This window comes from Sabethes cyaneus, chromosome 1 (genome assembly GCF_943734655.1).
Source record: "Sabethes cyaneus chromosome 1, idSabCyanKW18_F2, whole genome shotgun sequence".
Lineage (NCBI taxonomy): Eukaryota > Metazoa > Arthropoda > Insecta > Diptera > Culicidae > Sabethes > Sabethes cyaneus.
Window position 1 is genome coordinate 54,109,372 of NC_071353.1, and position 22,385 is coordinate 54,131,756.

The following is a 22,385-nucleotide window of genomic DNA, read 5'->3' on the forward strand; positions in this document are numbered from 1 at the left end:
AGGTTTGTTCTATTTGTGAAGTCTGATGTGCACCCTTCGCACAGGTTTGTTAAAGAGTGAAAAGGATAAACAAAACTTTGCACCAAATCTTCACAAACTTTCCATATGGCATTTCCATGAGAGTACAAGAGATCGATTTGTGCTTACATATAGCGAATAGCGGTTTGTGTGTTTGTGTTTTCATTTTCCAAAATCCTTGCATGTACATGTTCAATGTTCATTAGGTGATGAGATCTTGACTTGAACGGTTCGGCTGGGCGGATGCGTTCTTTGTGTGTTCGGTACGGTATCGGATTGAAGAAGTAGTGCTTTATTTAGTTATTATTTTATTGTTTTACTGATGTTCCAATCAGTTTGAACCAAAATTGCTGAAGTGTCTATCAGTGTTATGTGATATGTGAATGTCCAATGACTTGCGGTAAATTAATTTTGTTATTTTAGTAGGATGAGCAAAATCGTGAAATCTGTTATTTCTCCTCTGTTGTAATGAAGCTAAATATCTACAGCTGAGCTGCACTAAAAACTGAACATTGCACACAAAGTTATGAAATATTAGTGTTACTATTTAGTGTTTACCTAATTGTGGAACTTCAGCTTGAGATGCGTTCCAGTAGAATATTTATCATCAACGAGCATAAGAAAAGGAAAATCATCGTAATGATAAATGTGTGAAAAAATAATGCTCTTCACACTGGCAGCTACCGTGAATAGAAGCTCGACCCAAAATATAAGCGAAAGCGATAAATAGCATTGAAGAATAACATGAAAAGTGCTTCCCATTGGTATATGTGCGTGCTCTCCGGGTGTTGAAAAATTGTGCCCTGGTAAATCATTGTGCAGTGCAATGTAAGAGGTGGAAAATATTATTGTTACTTCTTGTGCTTATAATTCGTCGCATGTTTGCTATCCGCTTAAAATCTACCATTCATGTAAATTAGAGTGCTTTCGAAATACCCCTGCATTTAAGTGATGTTCATAAGAATGATTCTGCATTCTGGGCTGGGCGCTCGTTGTACTGTTATTGCGACTGTTGTTGAGTTTGACCTACTACCTAATAAACGCACTCAGCTGTAAAGAATCATCCGAACCTGTAGGACACTTTGGACAGAACCGCGGATATCGCTTACCAGCACCGGAATGGCGTCTCTGAAGGTGGCTGTCCGAGTACGACCTTTCAATCAAAGGTGAGTTGCGATTAAATGCTAATGGTTTGTCTACCAGTTTCACTGCAATGGTGTTGCAAAACCAAAAAAAAAGCAGAATAACGAAAAAATGGAAATTATCTTTAGATTCAAAATATACAAAACAAACCTCAAAGGTAGCAGCACAGGGCACCATCGAGATCTACCTGTTTAAAAAAAATCATGTTTGTTAATTGTTGCGTTTGTACGTTTGTCCAAAACTCGACTTCGTTTCCAGTTGATTGGTGAAAAGAGGATGGAAATCCGTCGAGAAACAACCGAGATATGTACATTTCCGAGATATTGCGACATTTGCCCCTATTTAGACTACCCCGATTTACACGATTATCACAGTCGAATCTCGCACACGATTTCGCTCAAAGAAAATGAAGTGAAAAAGAAGGAGAAGAAGGAAAAAGAAGTCAAACTCTTTAGTAGATCAAATTAAAAGCCACTCTAGTGTCAGATTAACAGTGCAAAATGAGGCACGTGGCATTAAATGATTATCACAGTATAAATAGTCATAAAAGGGGCAATATGAACATATTTTTTTCATGTGTGGACTCATTACTGCGACCAGTATAGTTGATCTATTGTAATACATATGAACATATGGATTGATTCATTGATCATTGATATGAACATATGGAAATCAGTTCTGGAAATGTTTCCAGGAACGTCCTACCTCTATGGCCATTTGAAAACATGTTAAACATCAGCCCGGTAACCGCCGCCCGGTTCTTTTACGTTGGGGATTTTCAGAGAACAAACAGATGCATAGTTGGCTACGTGACAGAAGGTGTAGCAAATAGGGAGGTGGGGACGAGAAACGTAAGCATAAATGTATATTCCGCCATAGTTCCGGTACGCCTGGATGGTTGTTTATCAATAATGGCACACTTATTCTTTGACGTAAAAGAATCAACGCAGAGGGGTTGACAAAGGGGGGAGTGAACTCTGACAAGGGGTCGAAAAAGATTCACATGGGTAAAGCGGTGAGTTTCTCTTGCATTTGGACCGATAGCAATTGTACTAGTGGCTGGATGACAAGAGGGAGTTTCTCAAAGGGGAAGATAGACTGGTCATTGACAAGGGAAAGCTTCAAAACCGTAAAAAAAAACTTTGTCGCGTTTTATAGGGATTACTGAAAAGAAGACAGAAACACGATTACGAAAAGGAGCAGAAACATTGAAATGAAGAAAAAGGATTTTGTTTCATACATTATGAGAATTTTAGTTACAAAATCTAAAATCGAGGCATGCCAAAGTGCCCCCCGTGCCTCTAATTGTAGAGCTTAGACAAACCTCTTATGCGGTTGAAATAATTAGCACATTGGCTCACGTATTCTAGAAAATAATCTTCGCCGCTTTTGATTATAGGGATTACTGAACTACGCCGGTCAAAAGCGGCGAAGATTATTTTCTAGAATACGTGAGCCAATGTGCTAATTATTTCAACCGCATAAGAGGTTTGTCTAAGCTCTACAATTAGAGGCACGGGGGGCACTTTGGCATGCCTCGATTTTAGATTTTGTAACTAAAATTCTCATAATGTATGAAACAAAATCCTTTTTCTTCATTTCAATGTTTCTGCTCCTTTTCGTAATCGTGTTTCTGTCTTCTTTTCAGTAATCCCTATAAAACGCGACAAAGTTTTTTTTACGGTTTTGAAGCTTTCCCTTGTCAATGACCAGTCTATCTTCCCCTTTGAGAAACTCCCTCTTGTCATCCAGCCACTAGTACAATTGCTATCGGTCCAAATGCAAGAGAAACTCACCGCTTTACCCATGTGAATCTTTTTCGACCCCTTGTCAGAGTTCACTCCCCCCTTTGTCAACCCCTCTGCGTTGATTCTTTTACGTCAAAGAATAAGTGTGCCATTATTGATAAACAACCATCCAGGCGTACCGGAACTATGGCGGAATATACATTTATGCTTACGTTTCTCGTCCCCACCTCCCTATTTGCTACACCTTCTGTCACGTAGCCAACTATGCATCTGTTTGTTCTCTAAAAATCCCCAACGTAAAAGAACCAAAGCCTTTTTTCATATATCCCTCTTTGGTGGACCCCCTACCATAACCTCCCGTAACTCCACAGTACTGTGTCCCAGTCACTTGCGCAACTGCAACAGAAACGCAATATTTTTACTTGTTTGAACCTCCCCGCCTTGATAGTGACCATCCTTTTTTCTGTCAACCATACAATCTTTTATGTCAAGAACAAGTGTGCCAAGTTTGATGAAGAACGGTCTAGGCGTTCTTTTCGCCTAATACGGTTCAAGTTTGGCGGAACATACGTACGAACATAGTCACGTTCACTTGTGTAAGAGATAGATTATAAACATACAAATACTAACACAGCGCGACGTGAGTTCACCAAAGTATAATTAGTAAACGATATTGTTTCACATCGTGCGGATTCCAAAAAGCAAAGCTTTGGGATTAAATGTCCTTCTAAGACTTGGCCCTTCTTTATCGACAGACTTCGCAACCGGCTGCTAGATAGAGTACAGGACAATAACGGGGCTAGTGCTAGTGCAGCTTTTACGTACCGAATCGGCAATTGGGTAACCGAAATATTTTTAGCACAAGTCACTGCCGTACAAATTATTCCAAATTTGGGCCATTAAATCAGATAATGTTTGCTTATCAATCAACATTGCGAAAATATGGACTTTACAATGTCTAAATGAAAATTACTTATAACAATACTTTAATTCAATTTGTAATATGAAAAAACTGTAAGCAATATTATCTAATTAAAGTGTTATACTGTTCAGATATTTGTGTAAATTGTATTTGTATTAATCTGATTTATTCACTAACATTTGATAGGCAAAACTGTATGACCACTTATGTTTAATGATATACCTAGAAACAATTGAATGAATTAATGATTGACTAATGGAAACGCGATATGTCGTTGTATAAGTCACGTATTTATTATATGTATGAATACGTAGTGATTTTTCATGTCTAGACATATAAAAAGTATAATTCATCTAGGTCTAGGGGAACCTTGCAATCACGTTTATTACATCCATTTGTAAAATCACTGCAAACATTTTATTCCTTTTAGGCAAATGAATGCAATTCTTTGAACTACCATTTACCGCCTTTCTATTGCGTACTTCGGTAAAGTAGACGAGTTCTTAATAAAAAAAAAACAAAAAAAAGTTTCATTTTCAATCGGTGTACCTTGAGCAGGCTTTCTGCAGCTGCCTACAATCAAGCGTACCTTTTAGTACATAGGAACCACAACATACAGCTAGCTGTAGTAAAGTTTACATACATTTAATGCTTTGTGCACAGGCAAAACCCAACCAACCATGCAGCCTGATGACTGTACTGTTGTTGCCAATTGCAGTGTCTGTCTTTTTTGCTGATTTTTCCTTGGTTAGGCATTTTCGCCTAACTGGACCGAAGTCAAGTGGGAAAACCAGCTCCATTTGGGGCCCAAAATCAACCGTATGGTGGCTACGTTGGAGGTCAAAGTATGTATTAAATTCGGCTAGAAATAGCGGCACGTGTGTATCTATGTCAAATTACGCTCAGTCTTTTTAAGTGACGGTTTGTATTATGCGAAAAAAAAGTATGAAGCCTTGTGCCTAGAAAAACGAACGCGGGGTTGACGTAGAACTATGAATGTGGGTACAGTGTTCGACAATGCTGATATTTTGCAAATGTTCAACTATATGTTATGCCAATTTTTTATTTACTGTGCAAAATTAAATTGATTTAATTCTTGACAGTGCTGCTTATGCCGACTTATGCTTATTTCAATAGTGGTTCGTTAAATTTGTTTTTCATTCGAATTGATGTATTATTTGTCACCAGTGTTTTGGAAGCAACAAAAGTTTTATTTATATGTTTTTTAATGTGGTGCCATAAAAGTGCCACTTTGAACGCCCAAAATCTATTTTCGGATTAGACAGTCGCTAATTCTTCATCACTTCGAAAATGCTACATCACGTCACATGCATGAATTTTGTAATATATCTGAATTGCAAAAAATATTTGGGTAGAGCGGTAGACATGAGAAACGAAAAAGATAAATTGGACTATTTCCTACCTGACGCTGCTCCAAATAATTATTTTTGCATGAAAATCAGAACTTAAGGTTTTTTTTGGGGGGGGGGGGGGGGGGTTGGGGTATGCTCATCAACTCTTCCGGTCCACCCCTAGCTTGAGGTGCCAGGTGAAAACTCACTGATTACCTGTCACTCTACCTATCTAAGTAAGGCGTCTGCAATGAATTATCTCAGTTTGAAATATTCCGCCCACTATTATCACAGTAGCAATAGTGGCAGTAGCTGAGCGGAATGGAGATATGGACGGCAATGGATACAGGACCAAGTCCCCCCCGGCTGGCGCTAAAAGATGAGCACTACAACTGTAAATAAGATTGCATATTCCATATTCAATTAATTATTTTATCTCGTTACAGCAAACCAAATGCTCTCTACTCTATTTTTTCACTTTCTATCTCCAACTATCGCCTATGCAATGTATCTGAAACTAGTGGGACAGATTAGTCTGAGTCTGTTAGTGGAAGAAGCGCTATACGGTCTAGTGCATATCCAAGTAACAAAGCTTGGTAGATCACGAGAGAACTATCCCTTATAGCTTATATAAAATTAAAAAAGGCATGATCATACTTGCAATGTCACTTCGGATAACGGTCAGGCTTGGTAGGTTCTCACCCAACATATGCGTGCATATGTAGATTGGCAGAAAGTGTTCTGCCAGGGTGTGGACTGATAAATTACAATTACAATTACGAAATCAGAACGTAAGGTTCTTTTGAGTATACTTTCATGACAAAATAGTCATTAGCTTGATCGCATCGATGTTGCCCGTTAGAGGGTTAATGCCGGTCAATTGCTTTTCGACGGTTCCATACGGTGGCAACTCCGAGACTCGGGATTCAAATTATTCGACAAAGGCCCTTTTCAGCTCGGGATTCTCTAATCGGCGGACATCGTAACGACACCCAACTTTCTTCTCCCGTCATTGGACACGTGCGACGCGTAAGTCTCTGCAAGAAACAAAACAAAGCACTTGTAATTGGATGTGATGCAAACGCCCAACAGAGGTGAACTCCTTTTAGACTATATATCATCAAATGATCCCAGATAACACAAGATCGTAATAGAAAGTTCACATTAAATCGTTTTCATGTCAATTTAACATTGGAATTGCATAATGATTCGAGTATGTCAAAACAAAGTGAATAATAAGTTGTTTTGCAGTCGTGCGTGTCCTCATGACTCCTCAACTCATGACTGTGAATTATAAAGCAGTATAAATGATTGTAATATTTAGTTATATCTCAATCATATATTCAGGATTATTAAGTTGCGTTATTACGAAGCTAATCAGCAACTTAAGGAAATTATAAGAGATCCCAGGAACACAAACTGGGATCAGTATAATATGAAACTGAAGGTTGGAGTCAAGAACTTGAAAGGCTGCTCAAGGACATGTAAAGAACTTGAGGACAACTCAACTTTCAAACCTGATCCAACAAGCTTATCACGAAAGCTGTCCTGCAAAGGAACGCTCTACGAATAGAGATGTACCTTGGTGGAACAAAACTTTGGAGAAATTTAGAAAGAAAACTCGAAAATTATTTAACCGGGCAAAAAGAACACAACAGTGGGAGAAATATAAACAAACTCTCACTGCCTATAATAGGGAAATACGAAGATCAAAGAAGATTCACTGGAGGCACACATGTGAAAACATTCAAAGTACTCCAGCAGCTGCTAGATTGCAGAAAATCCTCGCTAAATATCATTCTCATGGGTTAGGTACTTTAAAAAAAGAGGATGGCTCTTTTACTAACTCAACTAAGGAAACATTAGAGTTAATGATGAGAACACATTTTCCCTGTTCAATCATTAATACATGCGGAGACCAAAGTGCACTGGCATTGAGAACTGTAAATCTTGAAACCAGGACAGACATTCCTATTTCGTGAATGACTGGGTTAGATAGAAACAGAAATGATGCTTGTACTTTGGTCAAAAAAATTTTTACAAGAAGCAAGGTTGAATGGGCGATTGACACTGTTGAACCCTTCAAATCACCGGGTAGGGATGGAATTTTTCCTGTACTACTACAGAAGAGCAAGGCGTTTTTAACACCTATTCTAACAAACCTTTTTCAATCAAGCCTGATACTAGGTCATATACCAGCAGTATGGCGACAAGTACGGGTCACGTTCATTCCGAAGGCTAATAAGAAATATAAGACTTCACCAAAATCCTTCAGGCCGATAAGCTTATCGTACGTTGTGTTAAAAACAATGGAAAAAATAATTGATGAGCATATAAAGTCATCATATTTAGCCAAAGATCCTTTGAGCGAACCATTCGCACACCAAGAAGGCAAATCTTCAATAACAGCAGTACAAACTGTTGTAAAAACTAGTCTTTTGAAGCGAAATAAATTTCATTAGGTGCCTTCCTTGACATAGAAGGCGCATTTGATAATTCATCTCATAATTCATTGGTTACGGCTATGACGAAACGTGGTTTCGATATATCCATTATCGACTGGATTAGTGAAATGTTATCAAAAAGAGTTATATCAGCAAGCCTTTGAAGCTATAAGGATTAGAGCAGTAAAAGGTTGCCCACAAGGAGGCGTAATATCACCTCTATTGTGGTCTTTAATAGTTGATGATCTTCTTCAAAAGTTGACGGCGCTAGGCTTTGAAATAATTGGCTTCGCAGATGATATAGTCATAATTGTTCGAGGAAAATTTGATTCTATTATCGCTGACCGAATGCAAATGGCTTTAAATTCGATTTCATCATGGTGTGATAGGCAGGGCCTCAGCATAAATGCCAATAAAACTACTATCATACCATTTACGAGAAGGAAAAAATTTACATTAAATAACATCAAATTGAAAGGAACACTTTTAAAACTTTCAGACATTGTCAACTATCTTGGAGTATTTCTTGACTGAAAACTCAATTGGAACACACATCTAGAGCAAGTAGTAAACAAAGCAACAAATGCTCTGTGGATATGTAAAAGAACGTTTGGTAAGCAATGGGGACTGAAACCGAAGATGACCCATTGGATCTATTCGGCCATTGTCAGATCCAGGATTACCTATGTTTCGTTGGTCTGGTGGCCAAAAACGAAAGAGAAAACTACCCAAATAAAGCTGGAAAAACTTCAAAGGCTAGCCACTCTCTCAATAACAGGTGCAATGAGAAGTACACCTTCGAAGGCATTGGATGCTTTACTGTATATACTTTCATTGCATCAGTTTATACAATTAGAAGCTGAAAAGGCCTGCTCTGAGAATCAAAAGATCAATAAACCTTTTTGAAGGGGACTTAACAGGCCATCTCAGTATTCTAAAAACTATTAGTATTAATCCTCTTGTAAACAGTAATGAAGATTGAATGGAGAAAAAATACAACTTCAACCGAATATTTCGTGTATTTGAGCCTAGACGTGATTCCTGGGAAGATGGTGGTCCCGATATTCGTGCAGGCTCGAGAGTTTTCTATACGGATGGTTCACAAATGGATAATCAAGTGGGAGCAGCAGTAACTGGCCCAGGAATAGACATGTCAATTTCTATGGGCAGATGGCCAAATGTATTCCAAGCTGAAATACAAGCAATTCTAGAATGTACGACTGTATGCTTGCGCTGGAACTATAGACATTCAAATATATGCATCATGTCCGACAGCCAAGCAGCTCTAAACGCTCTAAAGTCGGCGACATGTACATCAAAACTTGTCTGGGAATGTATTCAATCATTCCAACAATTGTTTTGTCGTAACCAAGTCAACTTGTACTGGGTCCCAGGTCACTGTGGAATTGATGGAAATTAAAGAGCTGATGCACTAGCAAGACTCGGATCATCTCATCAATTTGTAGGACCTGAGACCTTCTGTTGCTTATCTGCTTCTGCTTTAAAAATGGAGCTAAAAGTATGGGAATGTACGAAAGTGGAATTAAATTGGAATAGCACTTTCAATGCTAGGCAGTCGAAACGTTTTATCTCTCCAAACGTTTCAATTACTCGCAAAATGCTGGAGCTTTCGAAGACAGATCTAAGCATTTATACTGGTCTTATAACAGGACATTGTCCGAGCCGCTATCATCTGAAGCTAATGGGAAAACTTCATGATGATATATGTCGCTTCTGTGGCATAGAAAAAGAAGACTCGGAACACCTGTTATGCCGATGTCCGGCAATTCTCAATAAACGATTAAGGTTCTTCGAAAGAGGGCTGTTAGAACCCTCTGATATTTGGAGAACAACTCCCAGCGCAGTAGTGCACTTCATCCGAAGTGCATCATCGGGCTGGACAAATGCTATTAGTCAAACAATGACCATCACTTCTGATAGTGGTGCGTCATCTTGACAACATGATTATCAGCAAGGTTAATCGACAACTCGGACTGATCATGAGAATTGGCAAGGAGTTCGAAGACCCTGGTACCTTGCGGACCTTGTATTGCTCGCTGGTGCGGTCAATTTTGGAGTCAGCCTGCGCTATTTGGGATCCCTTTTACGATAATTGGATAAAACAAATCGAGCGCGTACAGAAACACTTTGTTTTAAGGGTTTGCCGTACACTACCATGGAGAAATTCTGACAACCTACCGCCCTATACGGACCTGTACCTCCTAATAGGAATTACACCCCTCGAAAGGCGACGTAAAGATATCATGGCTCGAACTGCTCAAAAAATTCTCAGCGGTAGCTATGATTGTCCAACCATCCTGTCGATGCTTCAACTTTATTGCCCTCGTCGCCCACAACGCCATCAACAGCTTCTTCGGTTGAACGCGCATCGCACAAATTTTAGCCAGCATGAACCAGTTCGTCGACTGGCTCTAGCGTATAACCAAGCTGATTTGAACTTTTATTTTTTGATTTTCGGTAGTTTTTGTAGTTTTTTGTTAATGTTCGATATTTGTAACTTTGTGTTTAGTGTTCTGTATTGACCTTTGTTTCTCCAGACAAAAAGATATTGGATTTTTATGCCGGGTGGAAACCGATGTGTATGCATTTCAAGGCGGCTTTTCCCAATCATGAATATATTGACACATTCCAAGCGCATCTATCCCATGAGAGCAAATTTTGAAAGTAGTAATATTAAAAATATTTGTATGTAGTATGTTCAAACATACTATAAAGCTTACAAAAATCCTGAATTGTCATACTGTTTATTGACCTAAGGTGCATTTTAGACCTTACAAGTGGGAGGTTAACAATATAGATTTTTTCATCATTTAGGCAAGGCTGCAATTAATTCTCTGTCAATAGTTTTAAGCCAAAATAATTTAAAACTGTATATCGTCAAAACATGTTTCATTACTAGGGTAACATTTTGTTCATACAGAGTTTTTTAAAAAATGAAAGCATTTTCCAGATAAGCGGTCTTTAAAAACAGATACTTTTATAATGGTGTCCCGTAACGAAAATTTTGCATTTATTTCCATATACCAGAGATTATAATTCCGAATTTTTTGAAACTATGGATTTTCTTTAATCATATATGTACAATCAAAATTGCGCTGTGCTTGACTTTTGATAAGCATTTCTATGTAAAATAAAATAGGTGCTTCAAAATGGTGTCCCGTAACGTTTTGTTTAACGCAAAAAGTAATTGAACGAAAAAGCACTTATCACATCATATTTCAACTAATCTTTATCGACGATAACAAATCTATTATTTTGATGACCAAATGCAAGTAAATATGTATTTATTATAAGTATGTATAAATATTATTACAATATAATAATATATTGTAATATTAAAGAATGTGCGGTAAAGACGGGCACCTCAAGATTAAAATTCAATATCTACACAAGTATCTCTGTTTGATATAGCCATATACTACTAAATTTTGTTCAAAACTTATGCTTTGACATCAAAAAAATTACCTAGTAATCATATTTTTTAGACATTGTACAGAAAAACGGACACATTATATGAAAGGTGGACACCGCAAAAAAAGGTGTAATGCCTGATGAGTAATGGCTAACAAGATATGATACCAGTCGTCGTATGTTCGAATCTCGACTGGATGGTGCTGCCAAAGTCAGTAGGATCGTTGAACAAGCCCCGTAGAGTGATTTATCTATTTTGGGCAGACGTTGCGCGTACGTTATTTTGGACATTTACGGCAAAATCAAATAGAAGTGACCAAAATAAAGTACGCGTAAAGCCTATCCAAAATAGACAAATCAACCTAATTGTTTTGTACTCTAATAACTAGCTGCTCGACAAAGGGTGGCTCCAGGCAAAGGGTGAACATGTGCATTCCATAACCTCTGTTTACTAACTTCTAATCCTACGTCCACGTGTTGCCGGCTGGGGTACGCAATCTCGGTTGCTGTAGGCTAACAGTGAAGGGGACAGAGGGGCTTCCTCCCACCTTAAGGTGGCAGCCACGTCAGTGAGATAGGGACCTGAGGCTAACAACCCACTGTACCCGAAAACAAAAAAAAAGAAAGAAAGTCTCTCGATAAAGAAGAAGGGTTAAGCCTTAAAGATATTTATACCTAACGCCGATTTCGACTTACTTCAATACTTTATCATTAAAATACTTGAATAGTCTAAAAATTTGGAATTCCGTTTCTGAAAGTTGTTTAGTCAGCTTTTTTTAGCAATTATAGTGGCTTCGCTAAGCACACTAGCAAGAAAGCCTAGCCCAGAGAACAATTTTTAGCTTGCAAGATGCATAGTAAGTGTCGTACTTCGAACGGCATTATTTTCAGCTACTTTTTATAGCGTTTCTTTTTTGAAAGTTTTCATGACCCTTTTCAACTGTTTTAGTTTTTTTTTATATTTTATATAACTGTTTTATGACTGTATAATAATTTGCAAGTTATCAACAAAGTTATTTTAAAGAATAGGCAAACTTAGTCTTTTATAGCAACTTATGTTATCGTTATAGTTCGCAACATGAGTTGTTAATGTTGCATGAAATAGTAGAGTTGCTTAAAAACTTTTAAATTTATGCGTTATGATACGTTAACTGATACGTCTGAAGTAAAACTTTTTTCGAATATTTGCTATTTAATACTATTTTGGCGTGCAGCGCAAATAAAGCATACCTTTCGCATCAAGACGAACTTTATTTACCGTTTTAAATTTTTTCAAATAAAATTTTTGAATTTTGTTATTTTGGCCAAAATCATGCAAAATCTTACATAGGGGGAGGGGGCGATTAGTCAACAATGGGGAAAACTCGTTACATAATTAATGCACAGCCCCTACATTTTAATTACTAATGTGTCCAAACCCTAAGATTAGGCAAGCATTTCATTATGATACTTCAGTATAGTTCTCCCATGGGTATTTCTTTTTACCTGAAAGTAAACTTTACCTTACATATACTTCGTTACGTATGTCTTATTACCAGACTATAACACACCAAATCAGTACACTATTGTTACAAAATATAGTGAATATAGACCAGATACAGAAAATATGACGGCCTGAACAGAAATCTAGAGAAAATAAACCATATAATGCAGTTTACTTTTTTCGTTACGGGACACCATTTGCAGAATACCGTTTGCCCAACAGCGCATGGTGTCCCGTAACGAAATGATTTTTATTATATCTTAAAAACTAAACACAAAACCGGAATATACCTTTACATTTTGAGTTTCAGACTGCCTTCAGCTAAAATTTTTTGGAACATGTCGACTTTGAAAAACTTGAAACAGAGCAGAGTTTTGCAAATGTTTGAATCATGTTCAGAATACGCATTTTCTGCGATGGTGTCCCGTAACGAAAAGTATTCCGCCACTATTCAATGATGCTTATTATAATAAATATTTCGCCCTCGTATTGAGAAAGTACTACTAAATAGCAGCTCAAAACACCTATTTTGAAAGATTTTCGTCAGGCTGTTGGTAAAATATGAACAATTTTGCTACGAAAAAACGGTTGCTCATGGTGTCTCGTAACGCTGGAATGTGTCTATTGATTAAGGCATTCCTGTCGGATGAAGTTCTCAATAATAAATAAAATAAACATAGCTATAATAAAACGGGGAATATATCTCAATAGATCAAACAAATGGTCGCAGTGATAAAAATACCCAACATGGAAAAAAAGCGTATCTCAGTGATAATAAGTTGATGATCCGATGGAACATCGGCGATGCGCTTGTTGCGTACATCAAGGAGGCTCCTTCTACGCAGTCCTACGGCAAACCCATTAAGATGGCTAATGTTGGACAGTAGCTATGGCATATTACAAGAAGGCCGAACAGTTATTCCGCGAAGATGGTGTCTGCATCAAATCCGGTAGGAGTCAACCGAGAGCATAGTGTGTAAGGTGATTATATCGAGTAAAGCTAGATCTGGTTGTTAGTTAGTGGCAGGGATTTGAACAGCCGTCAGTAAAGGAATATCTTTTATTGCAGCACTAGGAGTCTTCAAACCACATAACAGATTTTTTCACACTGTCATCACACTATTTTTGTCGCTTTTCGAATTAAATATTATCCGAAATAACTTGTACTCGATTTGGAAATGACTTCCCTAAGAATCAAAAATACAAGTCTGCGGTTTTTTTCTTAGTTGATTTAAAACAAAACTTTCCGGAAAGTTTCAGTTTTCTTCTGGAAAAAATGTGGAACTCAATGGGTTAGTGCAACCAGTTGCTTTCGACGGGCATTGTTTTCTAGTTTTTGTGAAGTATTCGAAGATTTGTGGTGAACGACCAGTGGACACCGGAGATCAGCCAGGTTTTGACTCCAATTGCTTTATATGCATATTTTACCTCTTAGACCTACAATACATTTAATGTATTGTAGTTCTAAACGGAAAAATATGTATATGGGACAATTGTAATCGAAATCAAGCGAACAAAATCAAACGACAAAAAATCAAACCAGTTTTATGATAATATTACCAATTCAATACTTTTAAACCATCGATGATTATTACCCGACAAATGGCTTTGTAATTCACAGTGCAATAAAAATTGGCACCTGAAATCAATTTCAAATCCTATTGCGATCCGCAGCACCTCAATTGTGTATGTATAAAGAATGATCATTATATTTAAGCCAAAATTTACGACCCACTTTTCCTTTGGTTTGCAAAGGCCTCGAAACGGACGGAGGTTGTTGGAAGGAGGTTTTGTGCACCTGAAGATGTGTACGAAGTAGACAGAAAAAAACGCTATATTTATGCTTGCGTTTACACTAGAGATTGGCCGATGTTTTTGATATTGTTAACATATGGATTAAATGGACTACCGGCAGCAAAAAAAGAAGAGAAACGAGCTAAATGATAACGCAAGTTACTTGTAGGTACAACTGAACAAAAAATAAGTGCGAAATTTGTGTTGTATATGCTAATATGGATATATAGAAAAATGTCGAACAAAATAGTATTGTTATTTAGGCAGTTTTTGTGTAAGGTGAGGGCGCCATTATTAGTCCTATCACCTGTATTGGTCCTATCTTCACTATCACTATCTTCATTATCTACAATGATAAATAATCATCTCGGAGTATTTCTAGCCTAAGTGTAAGTTTCATTTATGCTTCAATCAAAATGCGCTAATAAAGAAATGCGCTAGATAAATTTCATACGAAATACATCACCTGATTGGGATAAATGCCCACAGTTGTAGAGATAGTCAATCAAACTTTGATATGACATGGCATAAAATAAAAGAGGACACACCACAATAGATCAAAACAATGGTCGTGGTGGTAAGTCCTCAGCACGAAAATAAAGGCCAATAAAGGCTTAAAATGTGTATCATACTTTAGTTTAGATTTTTGGATTTTGCGCAATGTTATGGAAATGCCCTTAAACTTATTCGGTACGGGCAAGGCCCATGTTATAAGCCCAGACATAAGTCATCTATACCGATAAAAATGGATTTCTGTCTGTCCGTCCCTATGTTCCTTTTAGAATCGAAAACTACTGAATCGATCGGCGTGAAGATTTGCATGTAGGGGCTTTTAGGGCCAGGGAAGGTTCTTATGTTGGTAAGAGACCCCTCCTCCCACTAAGAGGGGGGACTCCCATACATGCCCATCTCTCGATGGCAAAAGACCCCTCCCTCCACTAAGAGGGGGGTTCCCATACAAATCTATACCTATAAAAATGGATTTCTGTCTGTCTGCCCGAATGTTCCTTAAAGAATCGAAAACTACCGAACCGATCGGTGTGAAAATTTGCATATAGGGGTCTTTGGGGCCAGGGAAGGTTATTATGATGGTTAGAGACTCCTCCTTCCACTAAGAGGGGGGGCTCCCATACAAATGAAACACAAATTTCTGCATAACTCGAGAATCAATCAAGCCAATGGAAATTTTACATGTGGGTGTTTTTGGAGGCAAGAATTTTTTTATGGTGAATTGAGACCCCTCCCCTCTTTAGGAGGGAAATAATGACCCCTCTCCCTTTTAAGAGGAGGGGCTTCCATACACATGAAATACAAATTTCCTTATAACTCGAGAACTAATCAAGCAAATGGAACAAAATTTGACATGTGGGCGTTTTTGGAGACAAGAATTTTTTCTATGGTGAATTGAAACTGCTCCCCTCTTTAGGAGGGGGGGCTCCTTTACAAATGATATACAAATTTCCTCATAACTCGAGAACTAATTAATCAAATGGAACCATATTTGGCATGTGGGTGTTTTTGGAGGCATGCATTTTTTCTATGATGAATTAGGACTTCTCTCTAAGAAGGGCCCTTTTTAGGGGGGGGGGGCTCAAATACAAATGAAATGCAAATTTCCTCATAACTCGAGAAGTAATCAAGCAAATGGAACCAAATTTGGCATGTGGGGGGTTTTGGAGGCAGGATTTTTTTAATGTTGTTTTGAGACCCCTCACCCCTGTGGTAGGGGGATAAGGACTATCATACAAATAAAACAGAAATTTTTGCGTAACTCAAAAACTAATCGAACTCGAGAAATTTTAGACTCTTTCATAAAACATTAATCAATAACAAGACCACCAAAAACTATCAATAGTAACATTAGGTTATTCAGCGCGAGACGGCCATAGGCCGCGAGTGCTGCCGGCGACCTGCCGTCGGAAGCGCCGGCCACTGCGGGGGCAGCCCCCTGTAGAGATCACCTCTATCTAGGTTTATTTATTTTCCTAGATCTACTGACCTCTATTACTTTCCTTCAGTTGGGTCACCCCTGCGAAATGGTACTTTCTACCTTTCTGGTAAGGTTTTTCGCGAAATGGTATTCTGCGAAAGTCTATATTCCGCATTATGGTCAACCGAGAATTGGTGTTCCGCACCAATTCCGGCGAAATGGTTTGTAATGATGGCGAATATTTAAATGCTATTCGCTTTATTTTTTCAGGCTAAGCAAAGGGGGGAGTTGTTTTCTACTTTACTGTGAGGAAAATTTGTATATCAAAACACCCATGAACTCCCCAGAAACTTGCAAAACTCAAGATTGTGACAAAGGTCATCCGAGATTAACGATTTATGTACAACACAGTTTAATTTGTGGCAATACGAAGTTTGTCGGGTCAGCTGGTATAGATATAAATACAACTGCTGAGAAGATCTGCTGAGAAGTACTCGACTGAAATCCGCAAGGACAACGAAGAAGAGCCAGAACTCACGACAACGTAGGGGTTAAAACCATGGTGGATAACCGTGGAGATCTCTGGTTTAATCCCTTTGTTTTGCCAGCCTATTAAGCGGTAGCCTGAACAATATTCAGGAAATATATTGAAACTATATTTATTTGAGGCAAGATTTTTATACCAATTGGTAGAATAACATTTACTGAATATCTGAGTGTATTTTGGTCTTAATAAAACGCTATTAAATTTGAGTCATAGTCACCAGAAATGATGAAGTTGTTGCGACTATTTTAGGTGCATTTATTATTGTGGTGTCTGTGTTGTGCTAATTTCCAACAAGCCGAAGGCGTCGATATGGTTCAAACCATAACAGTTGTAAAGCAATCCCCCGAATAGCACAATAGTTGGACCTGCGTGGGTGTCCACTGTAATTTCTTAGTTGCGCTTATTAATTATACAACTTTATTATCAATAAAGCTGATTGTTGGCAAATTGCTGGGGCTTATCAAAGGCTTATCGTCTACCAAAAACCGGTTATATATATTTAAAGAATCCTGGGAAATTGTGATGAGCAAACAGCACTACACAAGGGCCTATTCGGTGGTTTGCTGTACTTCAACAACAGATCAAAGGAGAGTCAGATGGTTAACGTGCCGGTTTTGCCTACATACCGGCTCATTGAAGATAACTAGTTTTGTAGTGACAACAGCTTTCTTCTGGCGCTAGTGTACATTAAATATACACTACTAACTGAATAAATAACTGAATTCACTCAAAAACTAACCATTTCAACATGATAGAAGTGTTCCAGGCGCATCTGCCGCGCATAGTTGTAGTAATATAAATGGAGCACCTCATTTTTTAGGCTGAAATTAAAAACAAAATGCTGCAAATTGCTAGTGAATGAAAATTGATTTATATTTTCATATCAGAGGGGAAATTTTGTATTCCTCCGTGATAAAAATAAGTAGAATTGTTCTGTGATACCGTATTAACAGCTGTTTAATTTCTATAAAAAGTAACGTGAGCCTAATTGTGTGTTTTCCAAACCATCGTCGAGAGCGGATACACGTAAGTGATTGCTTCTATTTTTTCGGCCCAATTTCGTGCTAGAAGGGTACAAACTCAGATTATGAGTACTTTTTCTACCGAAAAATTGGTAGTAAGAACTTAAAAGTGCGTTATTTGTCATAGAACATAACGCAATTATCGGTTGCAAGTAGCCAAAATTGGTTGATTTTTTTCCCAAAATTTGAGTTTGTACACTTTAAGGGCATTTTGAGTAGTTTCAACCAAGTTTTAGCTAAACTCGACCGATTTACAGGTAGAATCATTTAGAGTGTAGATCATTTTTTCGTAGGTGCTATAATTTTCAAAAAAAAAAAAAAACGATTTAATCCACCTATTGGTGAAAGGAACCTTTGTTATACCATCTCATTTGTCATTTGAGATAGAATTCGACACGCCAAGAACATAATTCAACTTTTTGATAACACTATGGTAGTTATCATCAATACATATGCTCGTCTATGTAATATACTGATAAATTTGTATAATATTTCAAAGCAATCAAAAAATGCCTTCCTTTTATTTGTAAGTTGTTATTTTGAGTAAATAGCGTGGTCGCATTCTGGGGTTTGGTTTAAGTTAGAAACTGGCCGTTTTCCTGGATATATTCGGAACGTTCCCAGGACGTGTCCGCCTGTGTCCAATGTAATCCTGGACACTTTATATGACGACAAATGAACTACTTTTGCAATTTTGAGTACTTTAAGATGTCACATGTTGTATTTCAGTTCAATTCAGCAACTGATCCCCGATCCGGAACATTGCCGGACGTGTTCAGATGTAGCCGATGAAGTCTTGAACATTTTCTACGACTACCAATGGTCTAGCTATGCAATTTCGACTACTTGGAGTGTCGCATGACGGGTTTATTATGATTCATGATGCTTCTTTGTTCAAGTTTCATATATTTCGGACCTTGTTCCGGACATATCTTCGGAACCGTACATCCGATCCAAATTCTGTTCAATTGAATTCTTCTAGGTCACAAAACTTTCCGTTTGTTAGTTATTGCAGTTAAATCGGTCCAGGCATTTCCGAAAACTAGATGTTTATTGTTATATTTTCACTACTGAGACTATTGAGACTGAGACTGAAATCAATCAAACAATCGTGTGCAAAGTTCTTGGGCAGGATTGATATTTAAGGGGGACCCTCACTGAAAAGTCGAAAAACATGTTTGTTTTGCATTTTCAGAAGCCTTTTATCTTCAGCAATGTTGAGCTCAAAGTATTTTTCGGAACGTGGTCTCGTGGTGAGAATTTACAGTAAAACTATGGGATCACTTGAAGGGAAGTGCAATGCTGTACAATAGTTTAAACGCGCTCTCCTCGAAACCATATGTTTTCAGTGACGGTGCGTGTCTCTCAGTATCTAGAGGATCGATTCGGCTGAATTTTTTTTGACGTGTAAAAATTAATTGTCTAAATTGTGATGTAGCCGCTTTTCGATATCTCCATTTTTCAATTTTCGCTGCATTTAAAAAAAATCGTTACATTTCGCAACCAGTGAAAGATAGATAGTTACTATGTACAGCAAAGTTGCTTATTTTACTATGTTCTACAACTTTTGTAGAGACACTGTACTTTTTTGGACGCATTCAAAAAAAAAATTTGTATCACCCTAACAGGTAGATTTACGGTCACCCAGTCGTGTAAAAAGTTGCGCCATATTTTTTAAATAAACCCTTCCAAAGACACACCATCTGGAAAATTAAGCATTTTTGAGCTAGAGCACATGATCGCGTTTTTTTCTATTTGGTTCGTATCAGTAATGCTTGCTTTAATAATTTCATCAATGTTTTTCAAATAACTTTTGACTGGTAAGGCCAATTCTAATAAGATTTAGCAGATATGTTCACAACGTTAAGGCCTCTCGTTTGATACTAAGATAATTGAAATCTGATTAATTATCTAGTTAAAATCGTTATAAATAATTGTAAATTTTATTATGCTGTACACGACTGGTCATAACTTTCAAATCAAACATCCAATCAAAAAACAAATCAATAGTGATCTATGAGGCTATATTATCTACCAAATGAGACTAATAGCGCATAAATCGGTTTAGCCATCCCTGAGAAACGTTCGACTAATTGACACCTTGAAAAAGCACATTTTTAAGCATAACTTTTGAACCGCTTGATTGTTTTTTATAAAACTCCCAAAATATTTGCAGTAGCAAGAACTTTCAAACGGTTGGTAAACGGCTGGATAATGCGGAATATAGACCCCATAGTGGTCGTTAGCCTCTTATCCAGCCACTCCGATCCCGACCTCCTCGTGGTACCAGCCGGAATACGAGCAACCTTAGCGGAGATCGGGTAACCAACCCCGGTGGAAACTAAGGTCGTATACTAACCGGGAAGGAGGTAGTGAGTCTCGGCACTATAAGATGGCAGCCCCATCACGAGACTCGGTAGTGTTGCCCCAGTACGGCTACACACCTAAACAACACAAACTAACAACATTCAAGCATTTACGGAGCGGAATATTCGGCATCGACCTAGGCGACGGAATAAGGACGACGAATGGAGACTCGGGACTTGGAACTGCAGATCGCTAAATTTCGCAGGTTGCGAGCGGGTGCTGATTGAACAGCTGGAACCCCGCAAACTCGGCATCGTAGCTCTGCAGGAAATCTGTCGCAAAGGAGAGAAGGTATGGAAGATCCGTGGCGGAAAGGCCCAGTTTTACCAGAGCGGTGGCGCTACCAACGAACTGGGGACGGGCTTTGTAGTGTTGGGCGGAATGCAGGATCGCGTGATTGATTGGAAGGCGATCAACGAGAGAATGTGTGTACTGAGGATAAAGGGCCGTTTCTTCAATTATAGCATCATTAACGTGCACTGCCCGCACGAAGGTAGACCCGACGATGAGAAAGAAGCGTTCTACGCGAGGCTGGAGGCAACGTACGACAGCTGCTCGTCACGGGACATCAAGATCGTCATCGGGGATATGAACGCCCAGGTCGGTAGGGAAGAAATGTATAGACCGGTGGTAGGACCCCATAGCCTGCACACCGACACAAACGATAACGGCCAACGATGTATAAACTTCGCAGCTTCCCGAGGCCTGGTGATCCGAAGCACCTTTTTCCCGCGCAAGGATATCCACAAAGCCACCTGGAGATCACCTGACCAACGTACAATGAACCAAATTGACCACGTTCTCATAGAGGGCCGGTTCTTCTCTAACATCACGAACGTACGCTCCCGTCGGGGTGCGGATATTGATTCTGACCATTACCTAGTAGCAGTACATGTGCGCTCAAAGCTGTCCACCGTATACCGGACACGTCAAAGCCGCCCTCCTCGGCTGAACATCAGGCAGCTAGACAACCCACAAGCTGCCGAGAACTACGCGCGAGTACTGAATGAGGCACTGCCCTCTTCCGAGGAGTTAGGTGCTTCAAACCTCGAAGACGGTTGGGGCAGAATACGCTCGGCCATCGGAGAGGCCGCTACCGCGGCACTAGGTATTGAGCCTCGGAGTACACAAAATGATTGGTTTGATGGGGAATGCCAACAAGCGGTGGAAGAGAAAAAAAATGCTTGGAGAAATTATCTAAGTATTGCCACTAGAGAGAACCTGGCCAAGTACCGACGAGCTAGGAACCAGTTGACCACGATCCTGAGGAGAAAAAAGCGCCAAAAGGAGGACAGAGATCGTGAAGAATTAGAGCAACTATTCCGAGCTAATGACACGCGCAAGTTTTATGAGAAGGTGAACCAAACTCGAAAGTGCTACACACCGAAACCTGACGTGTGTAGGGACGAGGGAGGGAATCTAATTACAAACGAGCGCGAGGTGGTCGACAGGTGGAAGCAGTTCTTCGATGAACACCTCAATGGCGAAGTCGCAGAAGGAGGCGGAACGGAAATTAACCTAGGAGCGCCCATGGAAGATAGTGATGTCCTAGCACCTGATCTCCAAGAAGTCAAACGAGAAATCAGGCTGCTGAAGACCAATAAAGCCGCTGGGAAGGACCGCCTACCGGCAGAGCTTTATAAACATGGCGGAGAAACGCTAGCAAAGGCTTTACACTGGGTTATTTCTAGGATTTGGGAGGAGGAAAAGCTACCGGAGGAATGGATGGAAGGAGTGGTTTGTCCCATCTACAAAAAGGGTGATCGGCTAGACTGCTGCAACTATCGTGGTATAACGCTGGTAAACGCCGCCTACAAGGTACTCTCCCAGATCCTGTTACGCCGGCTGTCACCGATAGCACAAGGTTTCGTAGGGAATTATCAGGCGGGTTTCATGGGGGCTCGCGCAACTACGGACCAGATTTTTACTATCCGACAGATTTTGCAGAAATGTCGGGAATACAACGTGCCCACGCATCACATCTTTATTGATTTCAAAGCAGCATACGATACAGTCGATCGAGACAAGCTATGGCAGATAATGCACGAATACGGTTTTCCGGACAAACTGACGCGACTGATCAGAGCTACATTGGATCGAGTGATGTGTTTCGTACGCATCTCTGGGACACTCTCGAGTCCCTTCGAGACGCGACGAGGGTTGAGACAAGGTGACGGTCTATC

The 22,385-nt window shown here is 39.1% G+C and overlaps 1 protein-coding gene across 1 annotated transcript in view; it reads left to right on the forward strand.

Moving 5' to 3' along the window:
- The first annotated feature begins 257 nt into the window (after positions 1-257).
- The window catches only part of LOC128736877 (kinesin-like protein Klp98A), a 52,616-nt gene continuing 30,488 nt past the window's right edge, over positions 258-22,385 (forward strand). The window contains exon 1 of the mRNA XM_053831380.1: positions 258-1,184. Coding sequence (XP_053687355.1) covers positions 1,138-1,184 — 47 coding nt within the window. The 5' untranslated portion in view covers positions 258-1,137. The remainder of the gene's footprint in view (positions 1,185-22,385) is intronic.